The sequence below is a fragment of the Peromyscus californicus genome, unplaced genomic scaffold (genome assembly GCF_007827085.1).
Source record: "Peromyscus californicus insignis strain IS unplaced genomic scaffold, ASM782708v3 Scaffold_23__1_contigs__length_62951481, whole genome shotgun sequence".
Lineage (NCBI taxonomy): Eukaryota > Metazoa > Chordata > Mammalia > Rodentia > Cricetidae > Peromyscus > Peromyscus californicus.
In genome coordinates this window covers 57,024,851-57,046,286 of record NW_026294534.1, presented here as the reverse complement: position 1 = coordinate 57,046,286, position 21,436 = coordinate 57,024,851, and the positions used below count along the sequence as shown (strand labels likewise).

The 21,436-nt window shown below is 40.5% G+C and overlaps 1 protein-coding gene across 2 annotated transcripts in view; it reads left to right on the top strand.

Annotated features, from left to right (window-relative positions):
• Psd3 (pleckstrin and Sec7 domain containing 3) overlaps positions 1–21,436 on the top strand; it is a 447,179-nt gene that overhangs the window by 116,255 nt on the left and 309,488 nt on the right. For both annotated transcript variants that reach the window (XM_052752396.1, XM_052752397.1), the window contains exon 2: positions 1,992–2,100. In XM_052752396.1, coding sequence (XP_052608356.1) covers positions 1,992–2,100 — 109 coding nt within the window. The remainder of the gene's footprint in view (positions 1–1,991; positions 2,101–21,436) is intronic.

The following is a 21,436-nucleotide window of genomic DNA, read 5'->3' as shown; positions in this document are numbered from 1 at the left end:
CTGTATAGCATATGTTTCTGTCCTTCCCCAGCTTCTTAGCCTCACCATTTCTGCAGATATCACTTCCTCAGAGAGCCTTCCATAAGCATCTTCCAAACTAGGTCACCTTCTATGGGAATCCCTGGGGGAGTTCCTCTTTCATTAGCAGAAGCTCTCTAAATACACAGATTATGATTATTTTTCTCTCTGTTGGGGAAAAGGATAATTAACCTGTACTTGTTAAACACATTACACTAAGAAGAATTTCCAGAGGTGAATTTTGCACATTATGAACATTAAATGATTGCAGAGGTATTTTTAGGAATGCTGTCTCAAAATTCTGCAAGTTAACTTTTTGATAATGGTATAGAAGAGCAAGGTGGTGGGGGAGAGCCACAGGGCTACTGCCACATGCTGAACTTGTCTGTCGTGGGGTGGTGGAGTTGTCATTGGGCCTTCAGTCACCATCAGTCATTTCCTCTTCAAAAGACTGTAATAGAAGTCCTAAGATACCCTTGTTTCAAGTAGCTCCTTGGTTATTCATATAACCCCGAATGTCATTGTTCCCCAGGATGAAGGGTCAGTTGTGGGTCAGACATGAGATTAGATGTTTCATAGTCAACATAGAAACCAGTGTAGGCATTCTAAGAAGCCCTGGAGGTCACCTGGCAGCCCAGTACTGATAATGTTCTTTCTCTAATCTCTTCTCATCTCATTTCACATACCTGGATGTGCAAGCCTGACTCCTGTGAATGAAAACAGGTTCTGGATGTTCTCCCTCACAGTAGAGACAAGAGAATGACTCCTGATGCATATAGATCAAACTTCATCCAGTACTTCAGTTTAGGCCAGAAATAGGAACCACTCAAGTTTTGGCAGTTGCCTAAAGCAGTCAGGAAGGAGGTCTTGGGAATTCAAAATTGTGATGTGAACCACTTTTGTCTCTGTAGTTTTTCTTTAAACAGCAGCTCTTTAAGAATTATGGAGGACACTGGGCAGATGCTCAAATTTAAGACCGATAGTGTCAGTGAAAGGGCTGGCCGTTCTGTGTGTGTCTTGTCTAGCTGCATGGTGTTTCTGATATACAGATGTGGTCATTTTTGGAGAAAGACTACTCTCTCTTTGGTGTGGCTCAACAGAACCCGTAGAGAAATATTTTATATTGTGACTGAGTGATATTAATCAAGCAGAAAAATAACACAAGCAAATCGTTTTTGGTTTTATTTATTTGTTATTTATTTTATTTTTTTTTTGTGGGGCAGTGTTTCTCTGTGTAATAGCCCTGGCTGTCCTGGCACTTACTTTGTAGACCAGGCTGGCTCCAACTTGGAGATCCACCTGCCTTTGCCTCCCGAGTGCTGGGATCTTTATGCCACCAAGTCCAGCTTGTAAAATAGCTTTTTAATAGCTAAAAAATAACATAAACTTACTGTGAGTGTATGTATGTGAGAGCCTGTTCATGTGGGTGCATGTAGGTGAGTATGTGAGTGTGAATGTGAAAGCCAGGGGTCCATCCTTGGTGCCATTCCTCAGGAGCCAGTCACTTTGAAACAGGGTCTCATTGTTCTGGAACTCACTGAGTAGGCAAGGCTGGTCAGTGAGCCTTCCCAGGGCTGGGATTACAAACTCCTGCCTCCAACACCTGCTTTTTTTTCAAACCTAAATTCTAGATATTGGATTCAGGTCTTTACGTTATATGGCAAGCACACTACTAACTGAGCTCTCCCCAGCCACATAAACTTTTTAGAACAGTTTGTCATAACCCTGCTGCATGGTCATGGCAGGCTTTGCGTGTGTTCTTTTCTTCCCCCGTGGATAGCATGTGTATACTATGTTTTGTCTGGGGCCCACTGCTGAAATCGTGTATCCAGATTGTATTCTGATTTTTCTTGTTTCATTTTGAGTGATTATGCATCACAATGGTTTAATCATCCCCTCCTTGGGTAATTTGTTTTATTATTATTTGTTATGCTGTGTTGTAACGCTGTCTTTATTTGGTTCTCATTCTGCAGGCAGAGACATTCGTTTGGGTTAACAATGCATCAGCACATTCCCAGAGTGTTGCCAAGGCAAAGTACGAATTTTTATTTGGGAAGTCAGAAGAGAAAACTCCAGATGCGAGTAAGTGTTTCTCAACATTACTCTTGGCGGGCAAAAGATAAGTGACTGCACGTATCTTCTATGTAAGTACAGTACTTCTGAGTACTAACTACGTCACTTCCGTTACCCCTGTGAAGCCTGTGTGCTCCAGCTGTTCCCTAGAGCAACCTTCCCGAGACTTCCCAAAAATTGCTCTCAGTAATTTCAAATCATGTTCCTTGAAGAATTTTCAGCTTATGATACTTCAAATTTCAAGAGTTAACTAATTCTCGTTAAGATTTTGTTGTCCATGTCTACCGTTGTTCTATATACCTACACTTCATTTTTGGCTCCAGTGTTATATTATGGAGACGCAATTCCACAAAATTTTCAGACACTGTAATCTTAGGAGAGCTTTCATTTGAAAAACTGTTTGTTCAATCTAACTGTCACATTCTAAAATTAGAAGCAACTCTCTTCAGAACAGCTTAGAACGAACACAATTAATATCAGTACAAATATCAGTATTCCTGTTGACTAACTTACTTGCTCACTTAGCATGTCAGCGCTATACGATGTGCTTCAAATACGGTATCTTATTTGATCTTCATGGAAATTCCATAAATTGCTGCTGTTATCCCCATTCTCAAGAGGCGGAGTCTTGAATAACTTCCTTCCAATTATAATTACTCACAACAGGTCTAGTACTTTAATCCATAGTACCTGATCCCAAGCTTGAGCTTTCAGTCCATTGAAGCATTGCATTTATGAGTACATTTTCCTCAAAGAAAGTGAAGGGAGACACTGGCCTTTTGGAAGACTGAAAGGGCTGAGAGCGTGTGCTTCAGAGTTAGACTTACTGAGCTTGAATCCTGGGCTTGTAAGTCGCAACCTTTGTGGCAGTGTGTAAATTATCTAACTTCAGTTTCGTAATCTGTAAAAAAGGATTACAGTGTCGTGTCTCAGTTATTTGGAGGATTTAGAATGTGATGTGCAAAGGTCTCAGAGTCATGGTTGGTACATAGCAAGTGCTTCTGGTTTTGTTTGTTGTCCTGATGAGGATGAATAGCATGTCCTCATGTCCATATCCCTGATCTTCAACAGTGACATTTAGAACGATAATCATTACTGTTTCCACCTGTATCATTATCTAACCCTTGGTATCTGTTTTACACGTGTAAGGAGTTTGACCTAATGTGGTTGGTGTTTGGTTGAAAACAAAACAAGTAACTCTATTTTCGATTGGCATGTTGGTTGGGATTATATAACATTTTAAGATTTCCAAGAAGTCAGTGCATGCATATTCACTTTATTCTTTTAGTCTTAAAGTGAATATTAATTAATATTTCAATATTTAGAAATGTTTAGATGCAGTACAAAGCAGTGACATGACTTAAGACCATCATTATTGTTACAGTTTCTAAATTTATAATCACCTTAATACAGTTTGAAACTCTTTGGCTCTCTTAACATTGAATGCCACAGTGTGGTTTTGTTTCACTTTTTCACTCTGATGAAGCACAACTTTTACTTAACTATGTAAACAATGTGCAGCATTTTCTGTGTCAAAAGTGAATTGGCAAGAATGTGCATCTGCTGGGTCTCCTACATACAGTTATGTAAAATATTTAAAAAGCATGTGTGAAATATTTAAAAAGCAGTTAAGTAAAACATACACCTTTTGTACCACCTGGCCATTTTATTCCTCAATGTTTACCCAAGAGAAATTCAAATTTATACCCACTTTTATGGGAATGTTTACAACCAGCCCTTTTGTTTTGCTGTCTGGGAAACGAAGCACATTAGAGTTTATGTTTTTTAAAAAATAAGAAGAAATGACTGGAATAAGGAAATGAATACACAAATAGTAGGTAGACTCTGTGTGGTATTTTTCAGAACTTGTCATTTCTTCTTTAATACTAATTGACATTGGTTTAATATACTATTTATGCTGGAGTCTCTTCTATAGGCCCCTGAGATTTGACCTTGAAAACTAGAAGACAAGCACTTGAAAAGAAACAATCACACACAAATTCTTGGGTCAGAGGCATGCTTTGGTCCTCCCTCCCTCCCTCCTTCCCTCCCTCCCCCCTTTTTTTGAGATCCTTATTGTTAAGCCATGTAAGAACATGATTGAAAATTTAATTCCAAACTGTAGAACCAAAGAATAAAATGGAAAGGGGAAGAGAAATGTGTAATTTTATAGTCTTAAGACTATACCAGTTAAAGGCTAATATTTTATAAGTCCTTTGAAATCATTATTATAATTTAAAATATAGTGCTATAAATATTGCATTATATTTTTGGCTGTGGGATTAGCCTTTAACAGCTAAGCCATCTCTCCAGCCCTGAATATTATATTATAAATATATATAGAAATAACAGAATTTTAGAAACATTTTTCATTATAATGATAAAATATGAAGATCTGTTTTCTACTTGAAGGAGCAGGAATGCAATTCCATCTTAGACAGAGAGCAGCTCCATTGTAGAAAGTGACCTAAGCCTGAATCCAGGAAGTCCCCAGCCAAGTTTAGCCAATCAGCTAAATAGTTTCAAACCTGGCCTTAAAAGGCTAAGGGGGCCCAAAGTTACAGGATATGGCTGTTACTTACCGTATATGACTAGCTCTGTCCAATCAACATGCGCCCCATGTAACTGCTCCTTAACTGACCAATTAGAACAAAGAGTAGCTCACCATACTTAGAATTCCCCACGTTCCTTGTTAAAAGGGCCTGCGTGCCTTTGTCCAGGGTTGTCACAGCCATTTTGTGTGGACGACTGACCCCTGCATGCTGGCTATTTCTGCAGAATAAACGCTCTTTATGCTTGCATACCATTTGAGTCTGGGGTCTCCCTTCAGCAGTTCTCAGACCCTCACGATACTAATCCTGTTAAATGATTAAATGATATTTTTAATGTCCTTGACTTGTCACCTTGTATCTCCTGTTGTCAACATCTCATATTTCTGGTAATTGTACCCAAACTTGTAATTTCCTTAGGGTTATAGAGGTAACAGTATGGAGTATCCAAACTTAAAGAAATATATAGTGGTTCCTGTTACTATAACACCTTCTAAAGTATGGAAAATATCAGAGACTTCCTGCAGCATGCTGGATTGAGTTGATACAGAACAGGAGAAAACAACAGACCCTGAGTAGATAGGAGAGCTTGAAAGAAAGGAATCCCTTGTGCTGGACAAAGAAGAAACCAAACTCAGAGGAAAGCGGGGGCCCGTCCATCAGTGGGCCTACGAGAGGGCTTTTTCCCCTCTGATAAGAACAATTTAGGTGCCCACCAGCTTCAAGACAAGAAGCTAACATGGCATTTATGCAAAGCTGGACAGTGTTCACGGAAATTATGACTAGCAAAACTGTGCGTTACCTAGAAGCTGTTATATGGGGCTGTGGCTTGACATACCAATTTTCCCAGAGTTCTTAATGTAGGGGAAAATTCACTTCTTGTAGAATTGAAGCCCAAAGTTGGAAGAGGGCACCAACAGTAGTCTGCAATATCTAGAGAGTGACATAAAACTAGTTTTAGGATGGTAAAATGTTATGCAAAATTACCCTGTGGTAACAAATAATCCCTAAAATGACAAGCTCACGATTATTATCATCTGCACAAAACAAGGAACCTTTATGGGAAGGAGAGTCAGCATTTACAACGCGGATATCAAGACCCAAAGAGTGAGAGCCATTGACTATTATAAACTGTAAAATAGTTTTCTGTAAAGATAAAATGGGGAAAAGCATTAACATAAAGCAGGAGCATGTGAGGAAGACATGTGAAGGAAAAACGGCGCTGGTTACCGCGTGGAAAGGTCACGGTCACGACAGAACCCAGTGTTAGTTTTTAGAGCTTTATTCTGAGGGAAAGTGGGGAAAGAGGAAGAGGGGGCAGGCCTGGAGAGAGAGAAAGATGGTGGGGTGGGGAGGGAGCAGAGCAGAGCAGAGAGAGGGTGGGAGTCTGAGTCCAGCTTTTACAGGCACAGATTGTGACCACACCGCAGGTATGTAGTCACCAGTGCCTGCTGATGATGTAAGACGCAAGGCCCCGAGCTGTATATGTGCAGGAGTGAGGGCAGGATCCTAACAACATGCATGTGCTTAGGAAACAGTCTGTGAATTTAAAAATACAGATAGTGGGCTAAAGAGATGGCTTAGTGGTTAAGAGCACTGGCTGTTTGTTCTTCCAGAGGACCTGGGTTCAATTCTCAGCACCCATGTGGCAGCTCACAACTCTCTGTAACTCTTGTTCCAGAGGATATGATGCCCTCATACAGATACACATGCAGGCAAAACATCAATGCATATAAAATAAAAATAAACAAATCATTAAAAAAGTTTAACAAAAAATACTGGTAGTAAAGTGGAAAAAAAAACCCAATGGGGTATTAGGTATAAGTTTATTTGGTTTGTGGTTAGTTTAATTGTTAAATTGATACATTTGAGAGGAGAGGCTCAATGACGGATTGTCTAAGTTATGTTGGCCTGTGTGTGTGTGGGGGGGTTCTAATTTTGGTCAACTGAGGTGGACAGACTCATCCTGAGTGTGAGCAGCGCCACCTTATGGTTGGGCCTTGAACTGTATGAGTAGAAAAAGGGAACTGAGCAGTAAGCATGCGTGAATTCAATTCTTTGTGCACTTGAATGCAGATGTAGCCAGTGGCTTCCGGTTCCTGGCTTGGCCCTCCTGCAGTGATGGACTACACAGAACCTGGGACTAATTGAAAGGCAGATAGCCCCTCTCTCTTGGTCAGTGTGTTTTTACCACAGCAACAGCAATGAAACTGAGACAGGATTGGGTCTGGTTTCTGAACTAGAGCCTGATGATTCCATTTCACGATCTCGTTGCCCCAAGTGATACCGTAGGAAGGTGAAGAGGAGAGAAAGAAAGAAGAAAGAACACCCCTAGTTCCAAGCAAACTTTGTTCACTTTCACTTCTTACCTCTCATATCATTTATATTTCCATGTTCTGTATCTGAGTGTATACCTATTTGTTCAGTTGTCAATTAGTAGATGACTGCTCAGTACTCTGCACCAGGCCTTAGTGATAGTTTTTGTTTTCTATTTTATGTATTTATTTACTGACCATTTGTTTTTGTATGGGGGTGTGGGGGAGCAGACTCTTATCACAAATCCCAGGAACCTACTGTCCTCCTGCCTTATCATCCCTAGTGTTTGGATTCCAGGCCTGATCCACCATATCTATATCTAGTAAGATAGTTTTAGACCTTAACTAAAGAAAATCCCCATTTCTCAAACTGCCTAACAGAAAGATTATTCTGGTTTATATTCTCCTTGCCAACTTTAATTAGGGAAATGGGCTGAATCGCTTTTAGTCTGTTATATGTAGAGATTTATTTTTATTTAAAAATAATATATTTTATCTTAAGTATAATGTGAATTTTAGATTTTTACTTCTAAGACAATGTGTATGTATGTCTGAGAAATGGAGTCTGGACTAAATTATACAAAAGAAACCAGGAGGGGCAGCTCCTGTCCCTTCCGATCTCTTAGGGCTCCACTGCTAACACAGTGGTCTTTAGCCCTTTCCCACACTTTCTGGGAGCCCTTTCTCGTCACCCTCAGCCAAGGCTCCATCCCTGGCAGTGAGTCTGCGCCATAGCTTCACCGTTTCGTTCTTCTTCCTGTGCTCACGTTTGCTTTGATAAACATGGCTGCTAGTTGCCTCATAGATACTACTTACCCATTCTTTAAAATAAAAATTTAAAAAATGGCTTATAGTCATTCTAAAACAGATGTATATGATGAGAGAGAGAGATCTTTTGCTTGTATTTTTAAGTATGAGTGTGTAAAACTTCACTTCTGAGGTGACTGAGCAGCCTGCTCATGATGTCATGGTCTGAGGATGCATGGTCTCTGCTTCTTCTCCAGCTTCCCTTTCCATGAGAAGCCTCTGGGATCTGTCTTTACTCTTACCAGACTTGTGGCATCTATATTTTATATTGCAACAATAGCGAAGACTTTTGTACTTTTAATACAGGCTGACTCTAAACATTTGAACTTGGCACTTGTACTTAAGAACTGCCAAATCCAAGTAGTATGCGTAGTTGCACCTGAAGCAGAAGAGAAGGAGGGCCTATGTGTGCGCCCTCTGCTGGCCACTACAGGTAGAACGCCCCAGAGCATTGGAAGGAACCTGGGGGAGTGGACCAGCGTTTTGTTAGATGTACTGATTGGTTGTTACTTTATTATATTTTACTATGGTATTTGTAGGAGGAATTTGTTTTCCTCTGGGAGATATGCTTCTCATCCTAACCTGATGCTTTAATTTGTGCTAAATTTTTTCTAGGCCGTTACATAGCTGTTCTCTGTAGACTTAAACTTAATTCTGATTAGGTGTACTGCTTGGATCTCCTGCCTCAGTCTTGGATTTGGATTTGTGTGTGTGTGTGTGTGTGTGTGTGTGTGTGTGAGAGAGAGAGAGAGAGAGAGAGAGAGAGAGACAGAGAGACAGAGAGACAGAGAGACAGAGAGACAGAGAGACAGAGAAAGCACGTGCACGAACATGTGCACTCATGTACTCATGTACTTCAGAAGATCCAGATTGGTAAAATTTCTACAGTTGTGTGTCTGGATATTTTGTTCCCATGCTTCATTGCTTTCTCCTCTAGGACTGATCTTAGCTCACCCATTCTCTAGTCCTGGCTTCAGAGTCCTTGGTCCCTTGGTGCTGGCAAGATTCTGGTATTTGCTCCTTGTGTATCATCTGCTCATTCTTTCCAATCACTGTCCAGGCATCTTTGCTCTGCCCTATAGTCAGGAGGAGGATGCGTCTTACCTCTGGAGATGTTTATTCTATTATTTTTCAGCTATTTCCACTCTACTTATTTTGTAACTGTTACTGTTACTTCTGAGGTTCTTTGTTTGTTTTGGTTTTTTGTTTGTTTGTTTGTTTTGGGACAGGATTTCTCTGTGTAACAGGCTGTCCTAGAACTTGTAACTTGTTTTGTAGCCCAGGCTGACCTGGAACTCACAGAGATCCACCTGCCTCTGCCTCCTGAGTGCAGGGATTAAAGGCGTGCGCCACCACTTCCTGGCAACTTCTGAGGTCCTTTCTTTTGTTGTTGTTTGTTTGTTTTTGCTTTTGTTTTTTGTTTTTTTGAGACAGGGTTTCTCTGTGTAGTTTTGGAGCCTGTGCTGGATCTCGCTCTGTAGCCCAGGCTGGCCTCGAACTCACAGAGATCCGCCTGGCTCTGCCTCCCGAGTGCTGGGATAAAGGCGAGCGCCACCGTCTGGCCTGAGGTTCTCATCACACAGATAATAGGTGGATCGCATTATCTTCTGTGCCGCTTAGTTTTCCATTCCTATTTTAAACCGTCACCTGACATTCTTCCTAAAACTGTTCTGTTTTGGTAATTGCATTTACAATTTTAGTCACTTCCCTTCATAACTATTTCACTACTGTTTATGAATCAATGTAAATAAATGATATGCAGGATATCTTCACTGCAGTCTGTTCTTCCATAGATACATCATTTTGAATTTCCAAAGAATTGATCAGAGTTTATTTTTTAAGATTACCCTAAATTTCCTGAATTTATGCTTCCTCCTAGGTCAATTCTATTTCATTAAATTTTGGGACTTCTCTTGGAAGTCCCTGTTTTATCTGAGATGTTATTACAGTGTGTAACTTAAGGTTTATCTGTAGGTGAGGTTTTTCTAAATGTGTGTAATGTCCTTTTTACAGACTAGGACTAGGATGACTCTTTGTGAGGCAGAACAGAACATGTAGACTGGCCCGGGGTAGGCTTCAGACGGACTCATGTGGAGTGCCCTATGCAGGCAAGCTTCTGGGTAGCGGAACAGGACAGCGGTGGGGCCATCATGGGCAGCTGATATGTGGGTTACTTTTCAGTTAATCAGTGATGGCACATGTTCCATGACCTGTATCAGATGTAGCTAACGCTGGTGCTGGGTTCTCAGCTTCCCTGTATTCCTCCCTTTAGGGTAAGTGTGCCTGCTGGGTATGTTAGGGGTTTTGACTTCTGATGTGTCTCATCAGTGATTGTAACGAACCTATGTTTGGTTATGTGTTGCCTTTTAAATTCACTCTAGAGCAACCTTCCTAATGCTGCAACCTTTTAATACAGTTTCTCGTGTTGTGATGGCCACTAACCATAGAATGCTTTCATTGTTACTTCATAACTGTTTCACTACCGTTATGAATCAATGTAAATATATGATATGCAGGATTTCTGATATTCTGCCTCTGTGAAAGGGTCGTTCAAGATTATCATTGGGGTTGTGACCCACAGGTTGAGAACCACTGCCATAGAGGAAAAAGGCAGACTTCTGTCCCTGTATGTCATAGTGATCCAGAATACAGAGTAATTGTTTATGTAGAAAAGGTAGGATTGCCTATTTTATTGAGATAAAATTTATGTATAATGTAAGCCTCCTATTTAAAATGTAAATTTTTTTGTTTGTTTGTTTTTTGTTTTTCGAGACAGGGTTTCTCTGTGTAGCTTTGCGCCTTTCCTGGAACTCACTTGGTAGCCCAGGCTGGCCTCGAACTCACAAAGATCCGCCTGCCTCTGCCTCCCGAGTGCTGGGATTAAAGGCGTGCGCTACCACCGCCCGGCTAAAATGTAAAATTCAGTGTTAGCCTGCTCATAGAATTATGTGTCCATGACTGTCGATAGATGAGGACATTTTTTTCTTTCAAAAAGAAATGACTACACTTGCAGCAGTCCTCCAGACAACCACACACCCTTACTTCTTGTCCTCTATAGGCTTACATTTTGTAGATACTTCCTATAGAGTACCAGTAGAGAACTGGCTCTGTGCGCCAGTGGATTTTCACCCCATTAATGATGTCAGGTGTCTTTTAATGTGCCTGCTAGCTAACTATTTGCTGTCTTTGGAGAAATGTCCATTCAGATCCTTTTTCTGTTTTTAACCTGGCTTATCAGTCTTCTACTATTGAGTTGTAAGAGCTCTTTAAATATTCTGTATACAAGTCTCCTATCAGATATGTGATTTGAAGATGGTTCTCTTCTTCTGTTCTTTTCTTGATAGTATCATTTGTAGCATGAAAAATTTTAGTCATAACGTCATAAAGTCAAATTTTATCTTATTTCTTTCTTACGCTTTTAGCGTAGTATTTATTTGCTTCCTCCAGGGTAAGTAGGTTTTAGCCAGTGTTTTCTTTCAAGTTTTGTAGTTCTCTTATTTCTAGGTCTGTGATCCCGTTTGAATTAACAAATAAGCAAACAACATTTGGTGGTCGTGGTGGTAATGGTGGTGTGTGTAGACCATAGGACAATATGCTAGGAAGTAGGCTTTCTCCTTCTACTCTGTGGGTCCCAGAGATCAAACTCAGGTCATTGGACTGCTGGCAAATGCCTTAATAACACACCGAGCTGTCTTACGAGCCCATTGTTGAGGGCTTATGTTTTGGTTTGTTTGTTGTGCGGCTAGGTACTTCTTGATGATGGAGGGGACATGCTAGCACATTACTGATTGGGTGGACACTACTCGGTCTACACAAAACAAAAAGTAAAACTGAAACATAATAAGATCAGCAACAGTGAACAAACACAAATTAGCATTGTAGCACTTTAGGGCACAGCTCAGTCATTATTCTAATCTTTGCATGTAGCTGTAGGGTCTGTGAAAGCTGAGTCAGTACTTTAAGAGAAACATGATTTGGCATAGAAACTACAGACATACAAAGGAATGGATGAAAAATCCACTAATTATAAGGTTTTCTGTTGATTTATTTTTTTTTGTCTCCACCACAGATTGAAGTCAGTTTATAATTTTGTGGCGAGTAAGACTGTCTTTGGAACATTTCATTTAGCTTGTTCTTTCTTCTACCCAGACTTCTTTCTATCTGTATGGACAGCAGAACTGTCTTTATAGTATTATATACAGCCATGTGATAGATGTGCTCGGTATTACTTATTAAATGGACAGATGGTCTCCATTACTGTGTCTGGACTCAGCCCCTGCTGTGCCACAGCTGCTGTGCCACAGCTGCAGTTTCATCTGCGTTGGTTGGTTTGGTCACGTGAGCTGGAGAGTGACTGTCAACCTGCTGTTCGCGTGGGGTGGTTCATGTGATGAGCCCCCTCACCCAACACTGACCCACAGATCTGCAGATTGAGCTGTCCCCCCAGTAGCCTCAGCTCTCTGATTGGAACTACTTGGTGCTCCATGTAAAGAGGTAACTATGGAGTGTTGCAGAAACAATCTGGAGGGCATGTTAAAAGCTTACATCTTGTTCCTACTTTCCAGTACAATATTTTTGCTATCTTTTAGACTGAAGCTCGTTATTGTATTGCTTCCTTATTTTATTTGTGGGGTGCTGCTGTGGTTAGAGGGCCTCGTGCATGCTAGATAAGCAATCTTAAAGATTGAAATACATAGCTGGCCCTGATTTTTTTCCTTCCCTCCCTCCCTTCTTTCCTTCTTGTGGTAGTGTCTCACTGTAGTCCAGGTGATCTTTGAACTCATAAAACTCCTGCTTCAAGCAGTAAGTGCTAGGGTTACAGTGTGGAACAACACACCAAGCTCCACTCTACCCTTCCCCTACCGTCCCTTTCGTTCGCCTTTATCTGCCTTTCCCCCACTTTTCGTCATGTCCTGTCTGTATTGAAAAGCTGAGGAGCCAGGGGTGATGACTTAGGTTTGTAATCTGGTTACTCGGGAGACTGAGGCAGAGTAATTGATCCCAATAGTTCAAATCAGTTTGGGCAACATAATGAGAACACACACACACACACACACACACACACACACACACACACACACACACACACAAAATCTGATAAGACATTTAAATTTTTCTGGAGGGTAGAATTAGATCAATCTTGGAAAAACATTGGGATATTGTATGTCAGTTAGAACCAAGATATTTTTATCCTCAGAAATTTGCTGCACCAAATATAATTAGCACCAAGCTTTTTTGCATGTGCTTACTAACAATTTATGATTAATTTTAAATGATTTCCTTGTTTGCCCATGTTTTATATTAAAGAGATAGTCTCTTACTGACTTATACAGCTCTTTGGATGCTGTTAGGATGTGCTAGAATAGATCGTTGAGTGTAGAATCCTGAAGACTATTTTAATTGTTGAATCTGTTTCAGAAAGGGTATTTAGCAGCATCTCCCATGTTGTTCCTCGATGAGCTATCTAATCTTGAATTTCCTTTTGTTTTTATGCATCTTTCCACTTTTATTTTGCAAAGCCTTGATTACATATTGACATCTTTCATTTATGCTTTATTTGATCCACTTGGGGGAGAACAAGCTGAGCTTTTAAACTGTGGGAAGTTTCATGTTAAAAATAAAATTCTGAAGCTCCTGGTGATGAGGTTGAAACTGCATGGCACTCAGCTGGGTTATCACTACCCTGATGCCTGTAAAAACCAGGTCCCCAGTCATCACCCCTCAGTGGTCTCACCCTGTGTCTCTGTACCAGTAAACATTTGGCCTCATTATGGCCAGCATTAGAGTCTTAGCACTTATGCCCAGGTTTGTGGTTATAATTTCAAGGAAGTCACCCTTTGCCATCCAAAGTTGCATTCCAGGATATATTTTCTTGAATCTAATGAGTACATAAGGCTTCAAAGACGGTAAGGAGCATACCATACTGCTTTTCTTTCTCTTAAAGAGCTCCCTTTCCCTGAAACTGTATATGAGTTAGGACCATATATGTGGATATGTGGATCTGCCTTGGCCAACGATTTATTTGTGGAGGTCAAGATTTCTAGATTCTGTAGTGGGTGGGATGGGACAATACTGGAAATAGTTGTTTCATATGCTCTGTAACTTTAATGTGGTGAACTTTCATTTGGTGTAGGAACAATGTGTTTCTAATTTTTTGTACTTAGGATATATTATGTAAGCACTTCTGTGAAGGATCTTTAATAAAGGTTTTCTAAGACATAACTACCATACACATCAATGGAAGATTAGACTTTGGTTTTGATTTTGGAGATTTACTAAAAGTTGGTCATGATGTTGAAATATCATCCCTCAGAAGGCAGTGCTAAGGTTACTGAGTCATGGTTCAATGCATTTGGATCCCTCTCAACTCCTGCCTTGATTGCAGGGTGATTTTCCCTTTAGGGACAAATTAGTGTCTCACTAACTTGAACAGTCATATAATTAATGGCAGCTAAGTTTTTGTTTTTCCTTTGCACTATATTTAAGAGATTATAATGATTATTTTGAATTTTACCTTTGGGCTGTTACATTGTTTATGAATTTTGTTTCAAGATAAAGGGTTGTTGCAATCCATTTGCTATTTTAAAAAGTTGAAACTTGATTTTTAGACATCACAGTTCTTAAAAAGGAATAAGTGGGTATGGAATTGACCCATGGAAGTTTTGAAAATGGTCACTGTGGCCTCCTAAGGAGTACTAATTCAGCAATTACTGAGGGAACCCTGGGGGCTTTTCCACTTCAAAGAACACTTGGAAAGTGCTGTTCTTCATATCAAGGTACACTGGAAGTGCTGGATAAAGGCAGCTGCTTCCTTTTGTGGAAGTACTGCCCTGCCCTGGTCTTGCCTTGTTCTGCTTTCAAGCAGAAGTACTGTAGACACCTTTGGTGCTTCTTATGCTTGTTAAAAACTCAGGTTCTTCTAAGTCTCTCCAGTAACTCCAATTCTGTATGCTACGGTAATGAACTCCGAAGATGTACAGATCTAGGTAGTCTCACTGTGAACAAGGAGAGGCCAGGCCCCTTTCTAAGGACATGAGAGCTAATAGTAAGAGATTTCTGAGATAAAGCGGAGTCGTGGTAACTCCTGCTTGGTTGGATTTTCTCTCTGAGTCCAATCACCGTGTTGGAGATGCTGTAACACACACCACTAGGAGATCAAGAGGAGATCACCTGGCTCCAGTTACACCAGTTCCCCTCGGAGGAATGTGACCTAAAAAGCTGGGCACATTTGCAGAGAAGTTACAGATTTATTGTAGGGTTCTTTGGGAGTCACTACAAAAGGACAGCTGCTAGAAAAAGGGGGTGGCAAGTCTATTTTAGAGAGGAGAATTAAGGAAATTGTAGCAATGGTAGTTTCAGGGTTCTCTTCAGTTGCCTGTTAGTAGATTAATAAAAGTATTGGGGGGAGTTGGGTGTCCTCTCCAGCTGGTACTGAGGTCTCAAGGATTAATGGTGGGAACCAGACAAGGGTGCAGGCCAATGTGGACCATCGTCTAGTTTAGAGGAGACTGCATGGGTGGGGGATTTTCAGGCTGGAGGAGTTGACAGGTTAGTAAAGCTGGAAGCCTGTGATGTTGCTGTAAGCCCAGGCATGAACATGGCGAGCACTCCCTAGCTCTCTATTTTATTGGGATACGTTTATGGGGAAATGCTGGTATGTGGAAAATAGACCTTGGACAAATAATTTAGAGGCCTGGGTTTTCATTAGTGGCAGGTATCAGATCCCCTAAATGTCCTTCTAGGCAAAGTGTACTGAGTGGTGTTGTGTGTCATCTTGACACAAGCTAGAGTCATCAGAGAGGAAGGAGTCTCAGTTGAGGAAATATCCCCATGAGATCCAGCTGTAAGGCATTTTCTCAATTAGTGATCAATAGGTCCAGCCCATAGTGGGTGGTGCCATTCCTGGGCTGGTGGTCCTGGGTTCTATAAGAAAGCAGATTGAGCAAGCCAGGGGAAGCAAGATAGTAAGCAGCACCCCCACATGGCCTCTGTATCAGCTCCTCCAGGTTCAAGCCCTGCTTGAGTTCCTGTCCTGACTTCCTCAATGATGGACTGTGATCTGAAAGTACAAGCCAAATAAGCCCTTTCCTTCCCAACTTGCTTTTTTTTGGTCATAGTGTTTTGTCACCGCAGTGGAAAACCTAACGAAGACAGCAAGTGAAGACTCTTCTGAGGGCATTTTCTCAGTGATCACGCAGTGAATCATTACCTGTAGTTGCTAAACTGGAGAGAGATGAGTATACCGTCTTGTTGGAGTAACAGAGAGTACCATGATGACTGTAACACAGTATGATTCCTGCAGAAATAAAGGCAGGGGCATGTGGCAGTCTATTGAAGGCACATACTGGGTAGACTGGAAGGAGAGCATCCTCGATGAGGAGACTGTCTGGACCATGTTTCTGAGGATATGTTGGTAGGGGTGTTGGGAGGAAAACTGTTTTGACAGTGGCAGAAGCTGTGGTACTCTGCAGACATAGATTAAAGGAACAGTATCTTCAGAGGACAAATGATAAAAATTTGGGCAGGCAGAGACCAGTTTTAAAAATCATACTAAAACTTGCTAACATGTGTTCTTATTGATTAAAAATGATAGGTTGCTTCTTTACATTGTGTGTTTAGGAGACAGGTAAGAGGTCACTGTGAGATAAGCCGAGAAAGGTAAGTCTGGGGAAAGTGTGTTCCCACATGTGTTCATAGTGACAGATATCAAGAAGCTGTAACTAAAAGTGTTCTGGGGCCGCTCATGCAAAATACCTTTAAAGTATGGCTAGGACATGCCGCTTTGCCCTCCATATTCCCTCTTTTCTCTTTTCTGCTCTCAAAAATAGTCAAGAGCTGAAGCAAGCACACGGGTAGGTGGGAAATTCTCTAACTGATGGCAGATCAACAGGCTCAAAGTAGCCAGGACCACTCCAGGTCTGAATCATCTGTCTGATTTTCACAGAAAATATTTGCTTAGGCCAGTGTGTGTGTGTGTGTGTGTGTGTGTGTGTGTGTGTGTGTGTGTGTGTGTGATGCAGATGCATGCAGTATGTGTTTGTGCATGTGGGGCATGTATGTGCCAGAGTAGGTGAGTGGAGTTGAGGACAACTTTGTGGAGTTTGTTCTTTTGTGCTCTTTTATGTGGGTTCTGAGAATCGAATTTAGGGCATCAGGCTTGTGTGGCAAGTGCTTTTACCCCATACGTCATCTTGCTGGTCCTTGACTTTTAAAACATTCTACGTATGAGATAATACAGTATTGTTTTTCTTCTGTGCCTGTCTTATTTTACTTAGCAAAATGTTCTTCATATTTATTTGTGTTGTTACAAATGACAGGGTTTTTTTTTCTGAATAGTATTTCATTAGGTATTTATCTCACATTTTTTCCCCTCCATTTAATCCTCCAGAAATACTTAGGTTGTATCAGCAGCTTGGATATTTTGAATAACAATACAAAAAACCCACAGGTGTTCTGTCCTTTGTGTATTTAGGAACAGGATTGATGGATTACATGTTCATTCTATTTCTATGTTTGTAGGAGTCTCTATTCTGTTTTTCATAATGTCTTTACTTACTTGCATTCCTAGCAACAATGTGCAGGGAACCTTCTTTTTCTTCCCAAATCCTCTCCAACACATCTTTGTCCTTTTGGTAATGACCTTTCTAGCAGGTATGAGGTGCTATCTAGAGGTTTGACCTTTCCCCCCAAATAATTAGTGTCTTAGTTGCTTTACTATTGCTGTGAAGAGACGCCATGGCCAAGGCAATGCATAGAAGGAAGAGTTTATTGGGAGCTTGCTTACAGTTTCAGAGGGTTGGAGTCCATGATCACCATGGCGGGGAGCATGGCAGCAGGCAGGCAGGGGCGTTGCTGTAGCTGTAGCTGATGGCTTATACTTTGATTCCGAGGCACAAGGCAGAGAGGGACACACTGGAAATTGTATGGACCTTTGAAACCTCCAAGCCTGCAGTGACATACCTCCCCCAACAAGGCCACTGCCCCTAACCCTTCCCAAACAGTTCTATTAACTGGGGAGAAAGTATTCAAACAGATGAGCTTATGGGGGCCATTCTCGTTCAAACCAGTTAGTGATGCTGACCATAGTTTCATGTACTTGTTGGCCATGTTTGTCCTTTTTTAAGCTTTTGAGACATGTCTATTAGTATTCTCTGTCCATTAAAAAAAGCCAAGTTATTTGTTTTCTTGGCATTGAGATATTTAAGATACATCATATTTACTAATTATCAGATGTTTGTTTGGCAAGTATTTTCTCCCATTCTGTAAGCTCTTTATTCTGTTAACTGATGTCTTTGCTGCACAGCATTTGAATTTGCTGTGCAGACGGTTTTCACATTGACGTGGTCCTACTTTTTTTTAATTTGAAATAATAATTTTTGAGAGTTTTGTATATGACTGCTGTCTTTAATTTTTATCCCTTCCTCTCCCCTTTCAGCTCCCTTTTAGTTTCATGCCTTCTTTTAATTATTATTGTACATATATACATATGTATATACAAATGCAAACTGCTGAGTCCCTTTGTTGCCTCTTTTCCCTGTGAGGGGTGTGTGTGTGTGTGTGTGTGTGTGTGTGTGTGTGTGTGTGTGTGAGAGAGAGAGAGAGAGAGAGAGAGAGAGAGAGAGAGAGAGAGAGAGAGAGAGAGAGAGAGAGAGAATGTGTGTGTAGGGCTGACTACGTGGAATTGGATAATCTATCAGGGGCTTGTCTCTGCAGAAAGGCTCCCCCCAGCTCATTTCTTAGCAGCCTTTTTTTTCTTTCTTTGATTTTGTCTGTGCTTTTGATGTCTCATACAAAAGTAAAGCAAAATAGCCTACACCAGTGCCAAGAAGCTATTTTTCTTGTGCTTTCATCTAGTAGTTTTTAAAAGGTTTTGTTAAATATTTAAGACATTAATTATTTGGGTTGAACCAAAATATTTTTAATGGTAATAGTCTTGAATTAGTCATAAGAGATGTTTATTGTCTTCTTGAAGGACCGACTAGGAGTATAATCTTCATCACCCTGGTCATTGACACTTGGGGCCTTTGTCCCTGTGACAGGACAATAACTTCCTCTTTGAAGATAAAATTTTGGGTACCAGGCTGGCCTAGAACTCACAGAGATCTACCTGGCTCTGCTTTCCAAGGTCTTGGATTCAAGGCATGTACCAGTAGCCCTGGAACATACTATGTTTTTACGCAGTGTAGGGAGATATTTAAAGTAGGAGCCATCATAAAATGGCTTGAAATCTGGTGGGGCAGTTGGGCCCTGGCTGTCACTGATCACCACTTTCTCTGAACTTTTGCAGCAGACTGCAAGTGAGGATGGGGTTTGTGGTGGGGATTGAAGCAGTCCTGAGCAGAATATAAAACTACATTAGGAGTCTTCTATTCCTTCTGGGATTATCTTTGATCTAGACAGGCCTAAGTGAGTGTGAGCAGTGGATGGTGAGATTGTGATGCCATTGTAATCTGACTAAAGAAATAGAAAATAGAAAAAAAATTAGATATTTCTTCAAATATGAGAATTCTTCTTTTTGCTTAGAAATGTTTAGGAAGTAGTTTTATTTTTGTTCATGTGATTAAGTTCTCTGAATAGTTAGACAACACTCCCCTCTGGTGGGCAGTGTCTGTGATGCTCTTTAGTATCACTTCCCCAGTTGTCAGGGGCTGTTTCACTTTCCTGCCAGCAGCTCTCTCCCACATTTGTTCTGAGGTCAGAGAGGGGGGAGGGGGGAAGAAGGGAAGGATGGAGGAAGGTAGAGAGTGGGTGTTTTGTGTCTTCTGCTTAAAGTAATTTGGAGGCTTAGTAAAATTCCAGTTTTATCTTAGTATCATTAGGACATCATGAAATAAAGATGTAGAACTTTCAGATTTTAAAAATACTCAGATTTAAAAGATAAGAGACATCAAAGAACTCTACTTCCCGTTAGACATTTTGGTGGGCCATCAAGAGAAACCAAGTGTGAGCATAAGATGAACTAGGACAGTGTATGAGACAAGGGCCGGGATGGTACTTGCTTTCTCAACTGTAATCATTTTGAAAAACTTCTCAAGAAATAGGTACAATTGAGCATTCAGAAATAGAGAGATTGATGTGGAAGTTTCTAAATTGACTGCTTGTTAACTGATAATTTTTCGTGTGTGTGTGTGTGTGTGTGTGTGTGTGTGTGTGTGTATGTATGTGTGTAATTTTGGGGTTCAATCTGCTTTCTCTCCTCCAATTAACTACTGACCTGTATGACTATACCCGTATTTGTGTATATTTATACTCACATATCTATACATTCATCTTTGATAGATACTCTTTATAATTCTAAATAGCTATACATTTATCTCTACATATCTATAATCTACATGTCTATACATTTATCTCTGACATTTACGTTTATAATTCTAAATATATAAAATGCTATCTGGGAATCTGAGAAGGAAAGGTTAAGTGCCCAGTTTTAGAGTTCCTGTAAGAAACACTCTTCTGCTACTTTTCACATTGTCCTTTAGCATTCAGAAGGATCTGATGCAGTAATCTTTATTTTGCAGATAAGGTCACTCAGACTCATCCTGGATAATTTACTACCTCAGGTCACATGGCAGCTAAGACCTTTTGCTGGCACGCCAATTTAATTGTACATTCAGAAGCTGAGTTTTCTCAGCAAGTCCTGCAACCTTACAGACAAGTACCACTTAAAACAGTTCTTTAACTTAAGGTTTTTTTGTCTCCCTGGGGGTTAGGGAATGAGGAGAGAGCATGAGTCTCTGCTTCCACCCCCAGTGAACCAAAGCTACTGCTTAGGTTCTCTCTGTTTAACTTACTGAACTTCTGCACTAAATATCATTTGAAGGAACATATTTTTTTCTGCTAAGATAAAACCAAAAACCTTTCTGAATATTGACTTACACCCGCTCTTCTTATTTTCCTTTTGGAAGGGAAAGTATGTGTTTATAGCCCAAGACATCAGATTATTTAGTACAGATTGCATTCAGTTATTAACATTCCAGAGCTGAAGACATGGTCATTAAGGGGAAAACAAAGTCTTCATGGAGCTCTCATTTCTATCTTAAGAGGCCAAAGCATATACATTCTTTGTTCCTTACAATTGGAGCACCTACCCCGCCACTTTTTCTTGTATAACATTCAAGACTCCAGGATAGAACCCCTACATCCCAGCTGGACTTTGTAATGTTAGAAGATGAAAGTGAAAAATATGCAAAGCATTGATCTTGATTGCAAGTTACAATTTCAACTTGCAATGCTGTCAGATAGAAATTTCTTGAAAAAAAAATACAAAATAACAATGAAGTAAGAACCAGCATCCTTTTACCTACTACTGAATAATCTGTTTTTGTTGCTCCTGCTGTCAGAGACTGAAGTACCTAGGGATCATTTATCTGCTGCTGGTATTAATAAAACCAGGGCCATTAAGGTACAGATAACCTTAATTTTCTTATATGAGGAACTTCACAGTATATTATTTGTAAATGTTCCTGTTGTTTAAAATGGAGCTTTGAGATATGATAGAGGTAGCATAAGGAAAAACAAAACAAAACACCTTATCTTTTGAAAGACAGACCCTCGCCCTAGAACCCAGGCTGATCTTGAGTTCACTGTCTAGCTCGCACTAGCCTTAAACTCATCATCCTCTGCCTTAGTTTCCCAAGTACTGGCATTATACACCTGTGGGTAGGAAAAATC